General features: G+C 40.7%; 1 protein-coding gene across 1 annotated transcript in view; it reads right to left on the reverse strand.

Annotated features, from left to right (window-relative positions):
* Window positions 1-14,669, reverse strand: part of Gcn5 (Gcn5 acetyltransferase) — a 98,235-nt gene extending 83,566 nt beyond the window's left edge. The window contains exons 1-3 of the mRNA XM_071663753.1: window positions 14,365-14,669; window positions 8,252-8,538; window positions 1,435-1,561 (exon numbers count right to left, since the gene is read on the reverse strand). Of these exons, the coding sequence (XP_071519854.1) occupies window positions 1,435-1,561; window positions 8,252-8,538; window positions 14,365-14,380 (430 nt within the window). The 5' untranslated portion in view covers window positions 14,381-14,669. The remainder of the gene's footprint in view (window positions 1-1,434; window positions 1,562-8,251; window positions 8,539-14,364) is intronic.
* Between the last annotated feature and the right edge of the window lie 4,617 nt (window positions 14,670-19,286).

Below are 19,286 nucleotides of genomic sequence, written 5' to 3' on the forward strand. Positions count from 1 at the left end.
TAAAGGTGGACTTATTAATTTTTCATTACTGACTCCAATAGCATATTCACAATAAATATCTCTAGCAAGTATCAGGTTTCTAAAAGCACCTAACCATCTCTTCCATGGGATACCTATTCTCCTTCTACTTTCAAATACAGTACTATATATCTCAACCAACCACTCATTTGTCAAAACACTTTGGTAGAAGTGTCCTTTATCAAAAACGTTTTGCTTTAATGAGCTCAGTCAAGTCATTTACAATCTACACCTAAACAACAGCTAATATACCCAATGCAACAGGGGAGATGGGAAGGAGTAAATGAGCAAATGAGGGAACACCAGTCTCAGGTTAAGAGTTTTGATAGTCGAAGACATAAAATTTGTTGAATTAGGAGAGCAGTATGTGAATAAAAGCAAGGTTATTTGGTTCAGCAGGGAAGTGGGACAGGTCATTTGGTGAGTTTGAATGGAAAAAATCTGGATGAAGAGGTGTTTCAGATATCAGATAACTGGGAGAGGACACGGTGGCGAATGGAACCAAGGAAGAGGAAGTAAGTCACAAGTGGGTGAGGTGGCAAAAGATATGTGAGCATTAAGGAACATTTGGATGGAGCAGACGATAACTGTGAGGGCAAAAATATGTTTGAAAGTATAAAGTCCCAACATTCTTGTATGGATGTAAAAGTAAACAAATAAAAGGTTTAGAAAGAGATCTATTAATAAGAAGAATGTGACTGAGAGAGCTGAAGAGGGTATGCTGAAACGGTTTGGAAAGGCAGAAGAGAAGGGGGAAACTATACTGGATATGAAAAGATGATGAGAAACATATATGATGGGCTGGGGCCTGAACATGCAGGAGGGTGAAAGGCACTGCGTGGGATAGAGTGCGTCAGGACGATGTGGTATACAGGGGGTGACATGCTGTCAACAGACTGAATGGGGGCAAATGAAACAGTCTGGGAAGCCATGGAAAGGCCTGGTTGTGTACTACACATGACAGCTAGTGAATGCATATGAAAAATGAGGCATTTTCTTGATCTGTTCCTGGTGCAACCTCACTGATGCTGGTAATGGCAAACAAAGAAAAAAAGAAAATACATACATTCATATGCTCATATGTAAAAGCTGGTGATATGCAATAATGTGCCAGCACCAAAATTACATACCCAAGAAGGGTAAAATCTAACAATACTCTACATATGTAATAAAACCATAAGAAAGCTTTTGAAAACTGTGGGGACACTTTCGAAAGAAATGGATACCAGCATAGTGTAGTGAGAGGTATGCATCACGATAATTCAAATTGGAACATTATCAAGCTAACTCACGTTTGAGTCATTATCAAGCAAACTCATGTTTGAGTATGTGATAGAATTAAAAGCAATAAACATTTCGTTTATTTGCACATCTCTAAATATTTGTATTTCATTTCTTATTTTGAAAGACTATTACCTAGCGTATGTGTACAACAGCGACATGGCTGGGATGGGGGTGCAGCTGGCTGAGGAGTGTCAGGTCGAGCAGGGTGCGCAGGAGGGGTTGGATTCTTCCACCCATTACACTTGCAGTTTTCATCAGCCTGTTAAATCAGATATAACTCATTGATAAATCTTAAGGTACCATTCTTTATCTATCAAGTCCTCTCAAAGCATTACATCAAGTCTATATAGGTCAACTAGTCTAGTGCATCAACTTGAGAGACCAACAGTACACAAAACAACCTCCCACCAGACTTACCTGGCCTGGGATTGAATATGGGTCTTATGAACTCTACTGAGTCTTCACTATACTATCATAACATTCTTTAACTATATTCTATTCAATTTTGAGACAAAGGGAAACTACTACCTACACAACTTTAAACCACATTAAATAACCCATAATTCATCATGGAAACTAAATCTGTTCAGTCAAAGAAAACAAAAAAATCAGTCTACAAAGAATTATGTAATGTACCTGAGAGAAGTTAGGAGAGACTGAATATAGGATGGCAGAGCTGTTGGATGTGAACATGCTGAGAAGAGCAGCAGATGAGATGCAAATCATTTCTTAGTATAGGCAAATTTGAAAATTTTGAAGTAGTTTTAGGAAGAGGAAATTATAAGGTTGAGAAGGAAATAGTGAATGTCACAGAGCTTGGAAAAAAGACTTGTCAGTGGAGGTACAAAGACTGAGGCTTATGCATGGAGGTACAGAGAAAGACTAAGTGAAGAGTTGCATAAGGTAAGAGTTAATGCAATGGATAAAGGTGGGCTAGAAGTGGAAGGATTTATAGAACAGTGCTCCCATATGTGGGTGAAGTATGTAGTGAAAAGGTGGGATAAGAGTGTATTGATGGAGTGATGATAGAGACAGAAGCAAACCTAGGGAAAAGGGGTGCTGGGATAAAGTGTGGTGGTGAGGTATTATGACTAATGACAAGCCTGTGTGAGGATGTACTGTGTTGTTTGCTGTGAATGAAGAGGAGTTGCAAAGGGTTGTAAGTGTGGTTTATGATGCGTGTAAACGAAGGCTACTGAATATAAAAAAAGAAAAAAGTAAAAGAATGGTGTATGAGAGGAAACAGAGTGAATGAATAGATTTTACAAAGCCCTACAGAGTGAGAGAAGAAACTCCACTGAACTATGTGGAGTGAAAGACTGGAACAGTTGAGAGATTTTAAGTATGTGGGAGCTATCTTAGGTAAGCTTAGTGATATGGAAGGGGAGATAAGGGAAAGAGCAATACAATGAAGGGTACAGGTATTACTGAAGAGAAGAAGGAATTAAGGAACAGTACAACCCTCCAGACCTTGGTCATGCAGCTGAAACAAGGACATGGAATGAGTACAGATATCAAGAATCCAAGGTATGGAAATGTAACTAGGAAGCTGACTGTTAAAGAGGTTTCCAAAAACTTGTTCCTGTCTGGACTAAGATGCAAAAGAATGTCTTCAATGGAAATAATACATATCATGAATACTGTAAATAGAAGTTGGTAGGAAGCCACCAACCGAGGAGGTATATTACAGGTACTATCTGCCAGGGTATTGGGAGGGTCAGTGATGGCTGCATAGTGAGCCAGCACTTCAGTGGTTGTCAAGCTGCATTCCTTTGATCCAGGTAGCTGTCTTTTCTTTCTGCCTCACCCATACATGGACTGCTGGCATTCTGTCCACAAACATACAATCTCTCCTTATCACACATAACACTTAACTTACAGAACTCATTCTTTGTAATTCTGGACTCCTGCAGTGAGCACTCCATGCACTAGCCCTGCCTTCTGGCAAAATGGTAGGAGCAAAAGATTGAAGTAGCAGGTAGGATCATTAGACTTGGGCATTTGTATGAAACATTATGTAGTAGTAGTAGTAGTAGGGAAGAGCATTAGGTAGAAATAGTAGCTTGGAACTTACAGAACTCATTCTTTGTAATTCTGGACTCCTGCAGTGAGCACTCCATGCACTAGCCCTGCCTTTTGGCAAAATGGAAGGAGCAAAAGATTGAAGTAGCAGGTAGGATCATTAGACTTAGGCATTTGTGAGAAACATTATGTAGTAGTAGTAATGAGGAGCATTAGGTAGAAGTAGTAGGTTGGAACATTAAACAGGTACTTTTGGTAGACACATTAGGGAGAAGCAGTTGGTAAGAACATTTAGGTAGAAGCCTAAGAAAACACTGCACTAGAGTTGCCCTCTGCAAGTGGCCTGTTAAGGGTTAGGCACTATAGGCAAAGAAGCAGCATTAAAGTTCAACAGGTAAGGAGACTCTTTCCTAATGCCCACCTCCTTGAGGGAGTTACCAGAGGGAATGGGCATCAGAGATACAGATAGACAGATAGAGATACACAGATAGTACTATGCATATATCTTTCTGTGATGATCAATACATATATTCCAGAAAATTAAGCCTCTGAAAAAAGGGTGTGAGGGGAAAGAGGAGGGGAAGATAGGGAGAAGTTGTTTGACATACTAACTGAGCTGTTATCAGAATTGTTAACACAATCCTGCCTCACTACCTTACTCACACCACATTTCAACAAACGAATCATCAGAAACAACTGGCATTAAGAAACAATTGTTGTCTTAAGAGACTCTGGCAGAAAAATTGGAGCCATAACAAAAGAGGTAGGAATACTGAAACCTACTACAGGAGAGAGAGAGTAAAAAAAGTGCTTACATCGAAATTCAGCCAAAATGGCAGGTCCGGTGTGAGGTGCTCACCACCTGTCTTGCTTGATGTGTAACACTATTCTTCTCAGCTGCTACCCGCATAAGATAATTATCAATTCTCAGTCCTTCTGAGGCTGACTTCTATCACATGCCAATTTTTCTTTTACACCTTTCTGTAGCTGTTCCTTCCATACTTTTTTCTTGACAATAAACTAAATAATCATTCTAGCTTTCTGGTTGGGCTGTCATATATTTTTGCTTTTTCCGTATGCTCCATAGTATTCCTGATGACTTAACAATGCTGTATCTTCCCCACTGAGAGGCTTTCAGGTTTCACCCTTATCTATATACCTTCAAGTTGTTACCATGTGCAGTTTATGATACACTTTTTTCTTCTTTCTAGCCTATTTAGTTGCAGTACTTTCAACCTTTCATTGTAGTCCATTTGTTCCATCCCCTCAACTTCACTCATGAAGTGCTTCTGAATTCTCTTTAACACATTTATTCTAATTATTTTGATGGTGATAATACAACCACCAGTATTCAATTTTGCTTCTACTGTATATGGAAAAAGGGGTGAATGTGTAGTCTGTCTGGGAGGAGAGGGCCTGGGTCAAAAGAGAAACTGCAGAAGTTGGAGAGTGAGTTTGGAAGTGTGTGTGAAAGGAGAAAGTTGAGAGTGAATGTGAGTAAAAGCAAGATTATTAGGTTCAGCAGGTTGAGGGACAAGTTAGTTGAGATATAAGTTTGAATGAAGAAAAACTGGGGGACATGAAGTGTTTTAGATCTCTGGTAATGAAATGGGCAGCAAATGGAATCATGGAAGCAGAAGTGAGTCATAGGGTGGGGGAGATGGCAAAGGTTCTGGGAGTGATGGAAAATGTGTGGAGAGAACACGTTATCTCGGAAACGAAACATAAGTATGTTTGAAGGAATAGTGGTTCCAACAATATCACATAGCTGCAAGGAATGAGCTACAGATAGGACTAAGCAGAGGAGGGTGGATGTGTTGGAAATGAAATGTTTGAGGACAATATGTGGTGTGAGGTGGTTTGATTCAGTAAGTAATGAAAAGGTAAGTGATGTGAGGAAATAAAAAGAGTGGTTGAGAGAGCAGAAGAGGGTATGTTGAAATAGTCTGGACATATGGAAAGAATGAGTGAGGAAAGGTTGACAAAGAGGATGTATGTGTCAGATGTGGAGGAACAAGGAGAAGCAGGAAACCAATATGGAGATGGAAGGATGAAGTGAAAAAGATTCTGAGCAATCTGGACCTGAACATGCAGGAGGGTGAAAGGCATGCAAAGAATAGAGTGAACTGGAATGATGTGGAATACTGGGGCCAATGTGCCATCAAAGGACTGAACCAGGGCATGTAAAACATCTGGGGTAAACCTTGGAAAGGTCTGTGGGAGCCTGGATTTGAATACAGAGCTGTGGCTTTGGTGTACGGATGTGAGCAGATGTGGCCTTTCCTCATCTGTTTCCAGGGTCTACCTTGCCGACACAAGAAATGTTGATCGAGGAGGAAAAAAATACTAATGTAATAGTCCCTCTGATCCTACTGTGTTCACTGACAAGCTGGTACAGTAATTTGTACAGTATGAGAAAGGGGTTTTACACTCATGAGGCATATCTCTTGAATATTCTGTTATTATACAACTTCATAAATTCATGTATGCTGTCCTGAGCTTATTCCATTCATCCACCCCTCATAACACAAAAGTACTTCTTTACAAGTTTTTAACAAGTTTTTTGCTTAACTTCATCTAAGTCCACTGGTTCCTCTATCTCTGCATCTCTTGAAGAACTGTTCAGATTCTATGTCATCAATCAGGTAAAAGTGTGTTTGTAATTACTTATCTGTTATGAAGGGACAATTTTGCATGCAAGGGGGGACATCTCTTGTACTTTATATACCATAATGAAGACTTTAAATCTTTGCATGCTTCTAAAATCTACATTATAGTTGCTTAGACTAATCCAACCTTCCACTACACTTACACTCAACCAATATTTCTTTACATCCTTGTTCTTGTCCTCAGCTTCAGATCATGGCCTCTAGTAAATCCGGTGATGCACATCATAAATAGCTGTTACTGTGAAGCAAATTATTTTGGAACTTCAAGGATATTACCCGGTCATCCCTCCTCTTCTATCCACCATGACGGACAGATGTATAGCATTCAACCTCTCTGCAGGTTATCTTTCTTAATTCAATACAGTGATTGCACTTCTACAGACCTTCCCAATCATATTCTTGTACTTCTTTAGGTGTGGTGACCAAACCTTAGAAGCATAAGCCAGCTTCATTTTCACATACGTTGCAAACAGATTACCAAACATTTTCTTATCCATGCCCTTGAATGCAATCTTAACATTTGTCAGATGACATTTCATTTATTTCATAATTCTCCTGTTTACCTCTGGTGACAAATAATAAAAATGTAGGCCCCTGAATCTTTTTCATCCATCAATTCCTGTACTTTATCTCCAGCTAAGGTCTTCTTCTGCTAAGTCCTATTCACTTTATCATGCACTTTCTTACACTGAATCTCAATGTCCATTTATCAGGCAAACTTTGGATTTTGTCCAGGTCACCCTGAAAGCTCATGCAATCGTTTTCATTCTTCATTTCTCCCATGACCTTGGCATATCTGCTAACATGTTTAAGTAAGAGCCTAGGTCTTCAGACAAGCCATTCACATACACAAAGAATACCAGCAGACCCAAGACTGAGCCCTGCAGCTAACCACAAACCCCCTCTTGCATCCTTCTGTACCTACAGTCAAAATTAAATGATCAACTACCACTTTCTCCTAAAGGTGATACATATTTCCTGTGCTATCTCTATGCTGTTTTGTGTAGGATGATGTCAAGCAGTGATGGCATGTGGTTTCTCCTACATCTTGTATGCTTTATGTTGCACTCATATAGTAAGGTCTCCTGTGTGGTGGTGGTTTGGAGGATGGCCAAGACTTAACATGCTGTATCCAAAAGTCCTTCACTAATTAAACAGCTGCTCCTCACACTGTCATCTGGAAAGGGATCCAACAGACCTTTCTGGTATTTCTACACACTCTTTTGAATTTCTACAAATAAAAGACAGGTCTTTCACTTCCTCCACAATTCTTAAATACTTTCTCTCATCATTTCTTTTTCCATTTCATAATTCTCTCTATATTTTAATTAAAGAACAGCCTTGATGTGGACTTTTGTCTGTGACTGGTGCCTTAAGAAAAAAAAGTTATCCCTACACTTTATAAACTTGATGTGTAGACGGTGATCTTTGTCCTCTTCATCTCTCTCTCTCTCTCTCTCTCTCTCTCTCTCTCTCTCTCTCTCTCTCTCTCCTATAATCAGCATTCATTGCACATAGAATATCAGAACAGTCACTTACAAGCAAGTTCATGTTAAACAAAAATATCATTTTCGACTGAAAATAATATCAAAAACTAATATACTCTGTAAACATTTATGGGTAACTTAGCAACTAGCAGCTGATAGGTATGTCTTGGGTGTGGCCCCCCAGAGTCGCCTTAGTTCTTTAATGTTGATAAACTAAACAATAACATAAAAAGACTACTATTAGATAAAATAATCCACCCTGGTAGTTGACCTCCTGTTCATATGCAATCCTGGAGAATTTTGAGCTGTTGAGCAAATGGGAGTCAGTATGTCAAAAGCAGTGACCTGTTACTACCACATATGAATGGTTAATACAAGGTGGGTAAGACCAGTGCTTCTCTACCACAAATACTGAAGGTTGGAGAATCTTAACCATGAATTTCCTAGATATATCACTAAGAATCACTCACGCTCATGGGGCAGACCAATGAGGAGTGAAATACATAGAGAGTAACAGAGTTGTAGATAAATGGAACAATCTAAAAAATTAAACCACATTTAGACAGCATAAAATAGTTTAGATACTAGATACATGATACCAGAAAAATTACAAAAGATAGTGACCCTACTAGTGGTAAAGCTTCCTCCTTGAACAGTATAGTATTACACAAGTAATTCATTACAAAGAACCTGAAAAACATGTAGCATCAGTAAGGGCCTTCCCCTACAAAGTATGTCTTGAAAAGTGTTTAATATGAGAATGATACTTACCCTACATGAAGAATAAATGGCTAGCTTCTCCAACTTTTTGTCACGTGGCCAAGCTCTCACTTGAGCCTTCTTTTGCTGGATACGCTGGACATTACTCACTCTTCCAGCTGCCTCCCCTCCTGCTTGAGAGCCACTTGCAGCTACTGACCCTACTGGCACCCCTGCTCCTCCACCTGATCCCACTGCAGGTGTCATATTTGAGGGATGGGAGTTCTGTGGTTGGTGACTGGCTACACCTGATGCTCCACCACTGCCACTTGGGTTACCACTGTCCCTGGATGCCATCACTGTAAATAGAGGACACTTTCAAACAAGTCTGTACATACACCAAGTTGTTTAAATACAAAGGTGATACCGGAATCTGCCTCTATGAGGTTACTCCACGAGTGATAAGTCACTTTGGACAAGGCTCAATCACTGGAAGTACAGTCTTGTCAAAGAACTTTTCACTCAAAAGGAGTTCATCATATCCCTGCTACAGAAAGAAGCACAGCCTTGGACTGCAGAAGCCTTTAGAAAGCAGGTCCCACCACATCATTTCTTAAAAGAGTTTCTGGGTAATCACAATAAATAGAATAAAAATAAGAAAGGTGCCACAAATACAATAAGTAAAAATAGTGTAAACCACTGGAGCCCAAAATTTTTCAGCAACATACATTACCTACACTGGACTCCTATGGGGATACACCTAAAAAGGCCTATGAAAGGATACCATACCAGCCAGTCTACAGATATGCAGACCTACAGGCTCTACCTTCAAACAGCATGACCCAGCAAAGAGACAACAGTAACTTGGGCAAAAACTGAGCAGGAAGTGCTTAAAATAGGAATAGAAAAATCCTGAAAGGCTCACTGAATTTTTTCATGGAAAGACCCTTATCAGAAAAGCTTCATAGCAAAAATGAAGTGCAGACCTTCCACAGAAACCACAGCTCACCCCGCAAAGGAAAGAAAACCTATCAGATGTACTGGGACACAGAGACACATTACATAAAAATGTCTCATGAAACAAAGGGAAAAGAAAAAGCCATTAACAAAAGAAAGAATATTTTATTTATTTATTTTGCTTTGTCGCTGTCTCCCGCGTTTGCGAGGTAGCGCAAGGAAACAGACGAAAGAAATAGCCCAACCCACCCCCATACACATGTATATATATACACGTCCACATACGCAAATATACACACCTATACATCTCAATGTAAACATATATATACACACACAGACATATACATATATACCTATGCACACAATTCACACTGTCTGCCTTTATTCATTCCCATCGCCACCTCGCCACACATGGAATACCATCCCCCTCCCCCCTCATGTGTGCGAGGTAACGCTAGGAAAAGACAACAAAGGCCCCATTCGTTCACACTCAGTCTCTAGCTGTCATGCAATAATGCCAGAAACCACAGCTCCCTTTCCACATCCAGGCCCCACACAACTTTCCATGGTTTACCCCAGACGCTTCACACGCCCTGATTCAATCCACTGACAGCACGTCAACCCCGGTAAACCACATTGATCCAATTCACTCTATTCCTTGCCCGCCTTTCACCCTCCTGCATGTTCAGGCCCCGATCACTCAAATTCTTTTTCACTCCATCTTTCCACTCCAATTTGGTCTCCCACTTCTCCTCGTTCCCTCCACCTCCGATACATATATCCTCTTTGTCAATCTTTCCTCACTCATTCTCTCCATGTGCCAAAACCATTTCAAAACACCCTCTTCTGCTCTCTCAACCACACTCTTTTTATTTCCACCCATCTCTCTTACCCTTACATTACTTACTCGATCAAACCACCTCACACCACACATTGTCCTCAAACATCTCATTTCCAGCATATCCACCCTCCTGCACACAACTCTATAGATAGCCCACGCCTCGCAACCATACAACATTGTTGGAACCACTATTCCTTCAAACATACCCATTTTTGCTTTCCGAGATAATGTTCTCGACTTCCACACATTCTTCAAGGCTCCCAGGATTTTCGCCCCCTCCCCCACCCTATGATTCACTTCCACTTCCATGGTTCCATCCTCTGCCAGATCCACTCCCAGATATCTAAAACACTTTACTTCCTCCAGTTTTTCTCCATTCAAACTTACCTCCCAATTGACTTGACCCTCAACCCTACTGTACCTTATAACCTTGCTCTTATTCACATTTACTCTTAACTTTCTTCTTTCACACACTTTACCAAACTCAGTCACCAGCTTCTGCAGTTTCTCACATGAATCAGCCACCAGCGCTGTATCATCAGCGAATAACAACTGACTCAATTCCCAAGCTCTCTCATCCACAACAGACTTCATACTTGCCCCTCTTTCCAAAACTCTTGCATTCACATTCCTAACAACCCCATCCATAAACAAATTAAACAACCATGGAGACATCACACACTCCTGCCGCAAACCAACAATCACTGAGAACCAATCACTTTCCTCTCTTCCTACACGTACACATGCCTTACATCCTCGATAAAAACTTTTCACTGCTTCTAACAACTTGCCTCCCACAACATATATTCTTAATACCTTCCACAGAGCATCTCTATCAACTCTATCATATGCTTTCTCCAGATCCATAAATGCTACATACAAATCCATTTGCTTTTCTAAGTATTTCTCACATACATTCTTCAAAGCAAACACCTGATCCACACATCCTCTACCACTTCTAAAACCACACTGCTCTTCCCCAATCTGATGCTCTGTACATGCCTTCACCCTCTCAATCAAAACTCGACCAAAACACCCCATATCTGCCACACTATCATCAAACACATTAAACAAACCTTCAAAATACTCACTCCATCTCCTTCTCACATCACCACTATTTGTTATCACCTCCCCATTAGCGCCCTTCACTAAAGTTCCCATTTGCTCCCTTGTCTTACGCACTTAAAATACTTTTACTCAAGTGCAAAATGCAAATCCAAAACCACAAACTCCAGTGACCCACTGAAAACAGAAGAAAGTATTTCTATGGATGACTACCAGGAAATGAGTGAATTTCTTAAAAACATAATATGAATTGGCATTTAGTAAACAAAAAAAACAAAAAAACCCCACAAAGATAAATGACCCAACACAGTTCTTCCTAAACAATAATCCCCTAAGCATGCACGTAGCAAATATCACCAATTCAACAAAAGATTTTGAAAGGGCCATTGAAAGCATGTCCATGCTCTTATCTCAGCCCAAGGTCCGGACTCAAGGAACTCAGTCTTCATAAGTCTGAAACTGACCCACATGGCCCTAATCTACAATGAAATCACAGCTGTTCCAAAATACTATCAACCAAAAGTATTAACATTACGTGTTATCAAAATCTTTGAAAGAATCCTAAGAGGCAAAGTGATGAATTTATGAAAGTGAACAATATACGTTATCCAGCAAAGATCTTGCCTCTCTCAGTTGCTTGACCACTATGACAAGATTGCTGAAGCTCTGGAAAGCAGAGAAAATGCTGACATGATCTACACAGATATTTCAAAAGCATTTGACAAGTGTGACCATGGTGTCATAACACATAAATTCTAAAAGATGGGAAAAAGGAAAAAACTGGAAGATGGATATTTAACTCTAACCAATAGATCACAAGTCATTGTAAACCATGCTATCTCCAGTTTTATCAATCTTTACCTCTGATGCATAACAAAGTTATGCCTCTATAGTCTGAACATTCACCTGTATATGCATTCCACCAATCCTTGGGCACTACTTCCTTAAATATGTACCATTCCTTACCTACTCTCCTCACTTCATTTGCTCTCACCTTTTGCCATTCTACACTCAATCTCTCCTGGCATTTCTTCACACAAGTGTCATTTCCAAGCTCACTTACTCTCTTCTCCAAGACATTCTCTCATATTTTTTGAAAACCCCTACAAATCTTCATCTTCACCTCCACAAGAGTAATCAGACATTCCACTAGCTGCCCCTCTCAACACATTTACATCCAAAAGTCTCTTTTATACACCTATTAATCAATACATAATCTAATAATGCCTGTTGACCAATTTCTCCTGCTCAGATACACATAATTGTGTTTATGTCTCTTTTTAAACCAGGTATTCCCAATCATCAGTCTTTTTTCAGCACACAAATCCACAAGCTCTTCACCATTTCCACTCACAACACTGAATACCCCATGTGCAGCAATTATACCTTCAACTACCACATTACTCACATTCCCATTCAAATCACTTATCACTAATATCCGGTTTCATGCACCAAAACAGCTGACACACTCACTCAGTTGCTCCCAAAACATTTTCCTCTCATGACTACAGGCATAAGCCCCAATAATCACCCATTTTTGCCATCCACTTTAAGTTATACCCACATCAATCTAGAATTTATTTTCATACACTCTTTTAGACACTCCCACAACTCCTGCTTCAGGAGTAGTGCTACTCCTTCCTTAGCTATTGTCCTTTCACCAACCTGACTTTCCTCCCAAGATGTTACTAAACCATTCTTCCCCTTCACCCTTGAGCTTTGTTCCACTCAGAGCCAGAACATCCAGGTTTCTTTCCTCAGTCATACTACCTATCTCTCCTTTCTTTTCATCTTGGTTACATCCACACACAGACATCCCAATCTGAGCTTCTGAGGAAGATGAGCTCTCCCCATTAATGTGATGGCCTTGATTAGGGCCTTGTTGCCCATGCCATCTTAGGCAACATAAAAATTATTTGTGAAGAGCAATGCACAGAGCCTGAGGTAATTACTTTGGGATGGCTAAAGGCATCACTCTTCTTCACATTCTAGTCGAAGGAATTTGATGAAAATGTGGTTATCAGTGCATTCCTAACACTGTAGAACTGATTTATTGTTTTTACCCAGCAATTTCCCTCCACTTTAAAGCCCTGCCCAACTTGTGAGGCCTTCACCTCAACGAACCTTAACTCAATATCAAATCTATAAAATGTTAGGGATCCACTGATACTATTTTTGTCAAAATTTATTGCCGGCTTCACATGCATCCATAATCTGATATCTTAACTCAAAAACATCTAGATTCCTCTCCACAAATTTATCATCTTTCTCTTCCCATCATAGTTACAGCCATGCAAAGACACCTAAGCCTGGGCCTTCATTGGCTCCTTCAAGCTGACCTCCTTTAGTTGTAACTTTAAGAAAGTGAAATATGACAAGCAGGAGTATTCTTTCTTTCTTCATCTATCCAGATACCAAAATTAATGAGGTCAAAGCACTTGAGTACAGTTTTTCTGTATTACATTTCTAGAAGAATTACTTACTGAAAAAATTGAAGGGTAAGATGTGGGTTACGAATCTTAAAATCATATGACATGTTTAACTTTCCTCAGAAAACTCATACTGGCTATAATAATTCAGAAAGGTTGGTATTCTTCCAGTATGAAAAAATAGAACAACTGAATTTGGAAACACATATAACACCAATGATAGCACAGCCTCTAAATATATGATATTATGTTAAAATAATTCATAATCAGCAGAAGTATGGAACAAGAGCTACTGATTTATTGCACTGTACCTGCAGTAAGAGGTCCTGATGATATATGGTCTACGTACACTGATATAGTTTTATGGAATGATCACGGATCAAATGAGTCAAGGAATGTCAGAGATGCTCTTAGTAAACAAGTAAAATCGTTTTCATGGAATGATCTTACTGTGTACTACTAATTTCTAATTCTTCTAAAAAAGTACTAGTAACTGTACTCAACTCTTTCAAACAAATTTTAATTATGAGAGTTTTCAGTTGTCTCTCCAGGTTCCTTAGATGTTTGACTTCTCGTTTTTCTTTCCTATGTGTCATCAATCATCCTCATTATAGTCTAAGGTCCAAACTGGAAACAAGTGGATATTATTATCGTGTGGGACATCAGACTAATGTTGTTAGGTTAGCCTGGTTTGGGCTGAAATGTATTTTCCGTTGCTTTTTGACGTATTTTGAACGATTCTGACCTTCATTTCTATTAAAAACTAGGAGGTGTCCGAAACATTAATCTTATCAACAAGTATTTATACATACTTGGTGTGCCATCCTCTGTAAAATATGTAAATATCTCTACTATGTATTTTGCAAATAAAACTCACACAAAGACAGACAGACCAGAATTGTGTAACATCAGCCTTGGTTAACTACAGCGCATGCAACAAGTCTCCCTCGTCAAGGCCTCCCATATTACCAGTCTAGACCCCCACAAAGCCATTTTTGTGGGAGAGGAGGTGCAGAGGTAAGCCTGGCTACTACACACAACTGCCACTCTTGTTTACGTCGGCAGCGACTGCTTCAAGCCGAGGCTTCGGGGCTGAGGCTGGTGAGCCGAGCAATGAACCATCTGTTGAACCATCAAATGAAGCAATGGTACGGTAAGCACTCCTCAAGTGAAACAGTAAGTGAAGCTCTGTACGAAGCATATCATCACAACAAAAACAAACTTAAAACATTGCATCCAGTATTTGACTGTTAATGATAATAATAATACTTCAATAATAAACTGATAATAATGATGATAATAATAACGATAATAGTATTTGCAAATAAATATCCAAAACCAGGATATCTTTAAAAGAGGAGCTATTCTCGGTGAAAATATGCTAATGCGCAGTTTTCACCGTGGTGAAAGCACCGCAAATTCCCTCTTTCTCCGTATTTAATGTAGAATAAGACTGAATTTTCCTCTGTAAGGAAGAATTATTACTTCCCAAGTACTATATGCGACGATAGCGGATTGGCTCACAAGCAGCACACTGTCCGGGCTGGTTCTGTGATGACCCCACAAAGCCCAGCTCACCTACTTTTCATTATATACATCAACGTTCTGGAGACAGGACTCATCAGTAGTATTTTGAAATTGTCCGACGATATGAAATTAAGAAGTGTAGTTCAGTGAAAGGAAAAGTGATAGAAGATCCAAACTGTTTTGAGCAAATTGGTGGAATGGTCAAAGGCATGGCAGATATGATTTTAGACAAATATAAAGTAGTGCGATGCTAAATATATCAATAACGAATAACAGTGATCAGTATACTACTGACTGAAGATAAGATCTTGGAGTGATCATCAGTAATAACCTGAAATACCGAAATACAATGCATAACTGCTTAAATATAGTTGTATCGATCCATTGTCGCTCTACTTCACCTGACCTGGTCTCCAGAGGAATGAGCTCGTTGACCCATATGGTTCCAAGGATTCACCAATCAGAGACGTTTCCTATTCTCTAGAGGGAAGACAGTGCCTCAGTGACCTGTCTTCCCTGTCTCGTGCATACCCGACATCAACGCAGGACATAGACGATGCTCGCGATGCATTAAGTCGAAATCGGCGTCCGAGGTGGACTGCTGGAATGGATTCGGGACCACCAACCAGAGAAAGAAGCAGGGAACGCTTTCAGTGTGTCACATCGACCTACAGAAACCTGAAAAAAAAAAATGGCATTCCACATGGGGGTATTCTCAGTCCAACATTGTTCAATGTCATGATGGAAAACTTGTTTCAAAGTCCTTTCAAGTCAACTACAACGGTCCTCCACTGCGCACACGACCTTCAAATCATAAGTGGAGCATGAAAGTTTGAGAACGCTCAGCTTACGCTTAACCTTATAGAAAATGACTGCAATTGACTTGGCTTCAAGATCAACACAGGTAAGTCAAGTGCGGTGGCCTTTTGCACCGCCACGCCAGACACGATGCTCTCCATTTGCACCACACCAGTAGCCTGGGGTCAATGTCCATCAGGGCCTTGGAGTACGGCTCCATCAGAAGCTGACCTTCACGCCACAGTTAGAGTATCTCAGGCACGGGACCAAGAGCAGACACAACATCCTGAGATCACTCACCGCCCGTCGCGGGTGTCGACCTTCACTTCTTGCAAACTCATCACACGGCCGCCAACAGATCTGTCGAAGGTGACAGCGCCCAGACACTCGCCTTAAGGAAGGATCAGGTGACCAACTTGGCGGTCATCCAGAACAATGCCCAGGATCTATACCATACAGGTGGAGGATACCAAGTTGTCATCCTTTGCAGTACGAGTCACACAGATGGCAGCCAGTCTGCTAGCCAAGATTTCCCAATCGGACAGACCAACTTCTATACAAAGTCAGTTGCGCCCTCCACCTTGACAGCAGGGAACCATTGGATACGCGTGGTGGCCAAAGGCATTCAATCCAGCCACATATTTTGTAAGATAAATCATTAAGGATGGGTGTCAACTGTAAGTTACAGAAATGGATCTTCAGCTTTTTTAACACAATGGCCACAGGATACCAAGATAAGCTAAGTCTAACATAATTTTGACCACTACAGGTGCACCCCTGTGATGTGTTATGACCCCCATTTTATTTCATTTGTATACTGATGACTGCAGAAATGTTTTTAGCGGCTTCATTATTTTGAAAGATTCTGATGATACAGTAATCATAGAATTTAATTTCAAATAATTGTAATTATCATATTGCACAGGTTGATTGTTTTGTTGAGTGGTGTAAAAGAAATTATTGCACTTGAATGTAAAGAAAACTATAAAATTATAGATTTTGGGACAAAAAAACTACGTGTACTAGATATAATTACCACTGATGAAAAGGTAGAAAGAGTAAGTAGAAGTTAAAAGGTGGTGCAAATACTGACATGGTGTATAAATGTAATAAAAAAAAATTACACTATGTACGTATCTTAAATAGTGTATAACGCAATAATTAATCTTTTTTGTCAACTATAGAATCAATTTTATGTTTTTGAATTACCGCCCGGTATGGCAAGCTAAAGAATAATGATAAAAATAAACGAGGAAATTGTTAAGAAACCTAGGAAATTGGGTGCAAACACTAGATATGGTGTACCAGGAATGTGCGATGAAGCAGGTGGAGATCATGCAAGATGCAGCCCGTCATTCTCTACACCAGTACTATGTACTTCTAAGGTCTGGAATAAGACTGTCTCTACCAATACAGTGCAACGATAGACTCAGGAAATCATTTGTACCAAAAAGCATTCTCCTGTTTAACCATCTAAAGACGCTGTTACTCCTCTGTGATATAGCTGCTGAGTGCAATAGATGTCTTTATGTCATATTTTATGTGGTACTTTTATGTGATATCATTTCCAGTTCATAATTCTTATGCTTTTTAACCTTGAATTGAGCTCTTAGCCGTAAGGAATTTCATTTTGTATCATGTATGCAGTTTGACAATAAAGACATCTTAGCCTATCCTATCAGGATGACAGAACACATTCACAACAACGAGTACATTGATCCACCACCGCGCAATTCTCCACCAGTCAGCCACCTCGGCAGTCACATCACTAGGAGCCAGCAAGTCCAGTATCCAGCGAGAGGACCTGAAAAGGCGAACCCTGGAAGCTATGGCCTTTGTGACGCCACCACAGACAGCATCGTACTTCACAGATGGCTGGGTGGACTACAGGGAAGGAAGGTCCGGAGCCACACAATAACACTCAGGGCAGACTCTCTCATGGAGACTAACGGACTGCTACTCCACTCTACAGACAGAGCTGATGGGCGATATCCAGAGCTCTGCACCAGGCATCGACCGAACACCCCAAACCCGTCGTATTCCACTCTAAGACCGCTATAAAGACGCTGGAACAGTCATATCACCAACAGAGATAACCTAACCTCGATCCTTGCCACATTCCATAAGTTCCAGCTACAGAACTGCCACTTTAGACAAGAGAACTACACAATATCAGTAGCACCTCTAGTCTTCAGGACCCACAGCCAACACCTGTTCCGTGTCATCATCACAAGATGTCCTCCACTCAGAGACTAAAAAAATGCTCCCACCAAGTGCGGTGTCCAGGAAATGCAGCCTCTGGCTCCAGGCGGGTACGCTACTCCCAGCCTGGCCAAGAGTCGGGGAAAGGGGGATAAACGCATATATGCAGCCACTGATGCACCTTTTTGTGTCTCTCAGATCATCAGGCAGGGTCAACAAACTGTGTCAATTGGACTATCCAGCAATCCCATCCGGTCTGCCTGATGTGTCTTTCCAAATCAACAGCTGGGCTCTGCCTGATGTGTCTTTTTCTAAATCAACAGATAGGCTTTGCCTGATGTGTCCTTTTTTTAAATCAACAGATAGGCTTTGCCTGATGTGTTCTTATCTAAATCAACAGATAGGCTTTGCCTGATGTGTCTTTTTCTAAACCAACAGCTGGATCGGAACAGATACCTTCAACTGGAATCACTGAAGGGGCCACCAAATACAAAGGCCCGTGTCGCACCAGATGTGTGACAATCTTTACCAAAACACAAACACAAGATGGCAGTAAGGGAGTTAGACTGGTTATTGACAAACTAGTGTACCACTCCAGTACCTGAAGTCTTGGCCATGTGACACCAGACTCAAGCCGCTCTTTGGGTGTCATCGCCAGTAGAAGTCTCCAATGTGACTCCTGACGTCTCATCTTCCCGGCAGGTTTCCTTGTGGTGCCTCATCTCTGACGCCCACTGTCGCCAGGACTCGCGTGAGATATCTCCTCCACTCGTCACGGGCCCAGCAGCCACGCCCCTGGCACTCCTGCAATCCAAGCATAAACCGGCAGCCGCCACTCACCACCTCAGGAGCTGCTGCAGGCACCACGCCCACCTCCCAAAGAAACTCTACTAAGTTATTCCCTGCCAGGCAGCCTCGCTCTTCCCCAACGTGCTCCTGTTTTATCTCGTGTACATTTCCCATTAGGCCATTCCTCTTCTGTTTCCTTGCGCTTACTCGCTAACGCGGAAGACGGCGGTTAATTATACTACTACTACTACTACTACTACTAATTATAACAATAATAATGATAATAACAACAATGATGAAAACATTTCCCAGCACCACGGGAGCCCTGCCAAGACTCATATCTCAACGTACCACTAGGCTGTTACCTGCCTAACCTCATTGATCTTGACCAATACAGCTGTTGTTGTTGTTGTTAACAAATCATGTTATGCACAGGATCCCGTAGACAAAGATCTGGACAATGAGCCATGAAATGCTCTGGAGTTATGTTTGTAGCCTT

Source organism: Panulirus ornatus, chromosome 1, assembly GCF_036320965.1.
Source record: "Panulirus ornatus isolate Po-2019 chromosome 1, ASM3632096v1, whole genome shotgun sequence".
NCBI classification, from domain to species: domain Eukaryota; kingdom Metazoa; phylum Arthropoda; class Malacostraca; order Decapoda; family Palinuridae; genus Panulirus; species Panulirus ornatus.